The sequence below is a fragment of the Patiria miniata genome, unplaced genomic scaffold (assembly GCF_015706575.1).
Source record: "Patiria miniata isolate m_02_andy unplaced genomic scaffold, ASM1570657v1 HiC_scaffold_10, whole genome shotgun sequence".
Classification (NCBI taxonomy): domain Eukaryota; kingdom Metazoa; phylum Echinodermata; class Asteroidea; order Valvatida; family Asterinidae; genus Patiria; species Patiria miniata.
Window position 1 is genome coordinate 16,628,904 of NW_024037048.1, and position 3,435 is coordinate 16,632,338.

Consider the following 3,435-nt stretch of genomic DNA (forward strand, 5'->3'; position numbering starts at 1 on the left):
AAGCTTAGAATGCCAACAGACTTTTGACCGAGTTACTAGTGTCTCAAAAATAGATACATGCCTTCACAAATATTAATTTGAAAAAAAAATCGTTTCAATAATAACGTGTAAACAAATTGAAAGCTTATTTGACGAATCAGTCAATTCGAGAGAAATTGAACAATGCGTCATTAAAACAGGTTGTTTTTCTTGACGATTCGGCCGAGAAAACCTTCTATTTTAATTACTTGACCCTAATAACTTGGTGAGTATTCTGTTTTTGAGTGGCAATGTATCCCAATGAGAAAAAAATCTCACTCATTTATCTTAATTGATAATAAATAGTATTAAAATGTAAACTTAACCAGTATTCGTTTGTATGTTTTTTTTTCAGCCTACACTGAATTCCTTGTGATCTCTTCTTGGACCTGATCTTCAAGAACGAACCATCGAGGTGGGTGTGGTGAGGTGTAATTAATGATTCTATCAGGACCGGGAAAGGGGCAAGATGTAATCCGTCCCCCCCCCCCCCCAAAAAAAATACTACAGCTCCGGAACGCTTCGCCCTATCGGAATGCATTTTGGTGACCTTTCTTAACTCTTATTGGCGGGCGAAATGAAAAAAATCGATTCGATGGGTTGCCATGAAAAATCGATTCGATGGGTTGCCATGAAAAATGTTAGCCCCTTGATCCCTCATACCCCACTGTTATATAACAAAGAAAACATTCTTCGAACAATGATTCCTCCAATCTCATTTTTTTTGGGTGTTTTTTCCTTCAAATCTGACGGCGGATTGTCACGAATTTTAGATTAGTTCTCCTGTTTATCAAACCTCAATATTTTTCTCCTCTTCCCGTTTTTAAAAAGTATTTTGTTGAAGAAAAATCTCACCTGATTTGTTTCAGTTTAATCATTGTTATTCTGTACAGAATGAAGATCTTCGTGGCAACCGTTCTTTCAATCGCCCTCCTTCTGGGTAACTCAGTCAACCTCCGAGCTTCCGTTACTGGGCCGGTTGCCTCGGACGGTGATGGTCCTGCGTCTCAGGCGTGTCCGATGTGCTGCCAGGGGTCGGCTGCAATTCCCGGCATACCAGGTCTGCCTGGGTCCTTAGGTCAACCAGGGTCAAAGGGCGAGCCAGGTCAAAAGGGTGATATTGGACAGAGTGGGCCTATGGGTGAGCGTGGAGCAGCTGGGCCTCAAGGGGACGAAGGCATAGGCCAGCCCGGAAAAATTGGTCCAAGAGGAGTCCCAGGTGTTGTAGGGCCAACGGGGGAAACTGGTGTCAAAGGTCAAAAGGGTGAGCCAGGGGAGACACCAGACGACTCCAACCAGCGGGTAGCATTCACCGTGGTGAGGACGAGCAGCTCGGATACCTCTACGAGTCACGACACCCGTTTGCCCTTCCAGGCGACCGAGACGCTTCTGCCGGGTACCAGCTTCGATCTCGAGACCGGCACGTTCACGTGTGGTGTGCCGGGCACCTACGTGTTCATGTTTTCTGTGAACAAATATCCTTCCAGCAGCTACCTGACCGTTCAGCTCCGGAAGAACGGCGACGTGGTTGTCACTGGCGGTAGCACTGATTCAAGTCACTATGAGCAGGTGTCTGGGAGCGCGGTGGTGGTTCTGCAGCGTGGAGATACGATGTATCTCACGATGTACGGTACGGCGTATAGTTATTCCGATCACAAGACCTCCTTCAGTGGCTTCCTCCTTTACCCCGAATAAGCACAACAATCACAACACATAAAGATACACGAGCATTCTGTTGCTGATTTTTTAATTGCTTTCCATTGTTGCCGAAACATTAACTAATGAATTAAAGCAAATAATGTTCAATGACAATGTCACAAAATATTATTATTAATGTTTTTGCATTGCGCATGCGCCGATCTGTATACAACAATGGATTTGCCCCTTTTTTTAAATTCTTGCAAAACAAAATATTTAGCTTTATGCATGAGTATTGAGATATAGTGAAAAGTATGCGTTAAGTTTTTTGACAACGATTTTTTTTTGGACCCATAGTAGGCCTATCGGGAAGTATTTTGATGGAATATTTTTTTCAAAGCAAGCTAGGTCATCATTTTTTTTAGAAACAAAAGGTTTGCAATAAAGCAGTGCCACCATGTATCCAGCAATGTTAACAACTAACAAAAAAATGTGTTTATGGTGTTATCTCGACCAACCTGGATTTTTTAGGCCATGTTTCTGACCACCATTTTTTTTTATTGCCACATTTGGTCAACATATAAAATAACGTGTTTTTTCCCCGAAAACAAATGCAACTAATTTGTAGTATTGGGTATTTAAAACAGATTAATTAAACACAATAACTGTATCCTAAAGCAAACAAAGTTTAAAAAACATACAGACAAACAAACAAAATATTTGCTACCTACCTGGATAATTTTAGGGCGTTTACTATAACATGTTATTTTCTTCGCCTTATGTTCCCTGTATGCCCAGCACAGATGATGTCAATTAAATCAATCCCATGCATGTATCAATTTTTATTTCATGTCACGAAAAAAGTCTCGAGTGATTGAATCTGATTTTCTTATAAACTTTAAGCTTGGCATTTGGATTAACAATTGTTTGAAATATTCTAATGCTATTCACAGCAATTAGAATACACTGGTTTTTATGAAATGATTGCATTTTTTTTAAACGTTACAATATGTGAGAATTATGTAAAAGTAGTACAATTGACTGGCTATGAAAACAGTATGCATAAAACCTCATTCTGAGGATTACCAAAAGCACCACCATTGTTGATAAATACTCTCTTTTTTCGCTTGGCTTCGTTATGAAAAAAACCCATGATTTTAATTACTTTCAGTTGAAACAGAAACGTGCCCACAGTAATGAAAAAAGTGGAGTTGGCTGTTGTTTTTAAAGCCCGTAAAAGTCTGACAAGTGTTTCTTGATCAAAAGACTCCAAATTATTTGAAGACTGGTATTGTTCTTAATCAGTATTACTTGATTGCATTCAAGAAACTCACCTTTGAAAACATCAGTGAAAGTGTGAGCCCGTTAGATGGTAAAGAAACAATCTCAACGAAATCAATCAAAACAAAGCACAAATTCCATTCAAGTGAGGAGGGTCTTTCAACTGGTTGGAATTGTCCTTTGTCACTTTATCATTTCAAGTGAATTTCTTTGTATTGACTTTTATTTGGATGCCATATTTGGCATCGCTGCTGACAGCATATCCTTGGATAATGTCTCCAGCCAGCACATGTACATGTAAGCTGAACAAGTACGCTTCCTGGGAATAGGTAGACTCCTGCAAGAAATAAAAAAAAAGGTTATAATGGACCCTTCCTGCATGTCAATCAACAGTGCACATTGGCCAATCAGATCACCACTTTTGATCAGGTGACCACAGTAGCTCAGTCAGACTGGGTCACAAGCACTGTTAGATCTATTGCTCACCCCGCCCCCATT

At 40.1% G+C, this 3,435-nt stretch overlaps 1 protein-coding gene across 1 annotated transcript; it reads left to right on the forward strand.

The window, feature by feature from the left end:
• The first annotated feature begins 912 nt into the window (after window positions 1-912).
• LOC119733980 (complement C1q subcomponent subunit B-like) lies at window positions 913-1,885 on the forward strand. The gene has a single exon (XM_038207364.1). The coding sequence runs from the start codon at window positions 913-915 to the stop codon at window positions 1,711-1,713; it is 801 nt and encodes a 266-aa protein (XP_038063292.1). The 3' UTR covers window positions 1,714-1,885.
• Window positions 1,886-3,435: the final 1,550 nt, after the last annotated feature.

Bases quoted from the DNA above. Each gene is read 5' to 3' on its own strand.
- LOC119733980 (XM_038207364.1), top strand. From the start codon at position 913: ATGAAGATCTTCGTGGCAACCGTTCTTTCAATCGCCCTCCTTCTGGGT.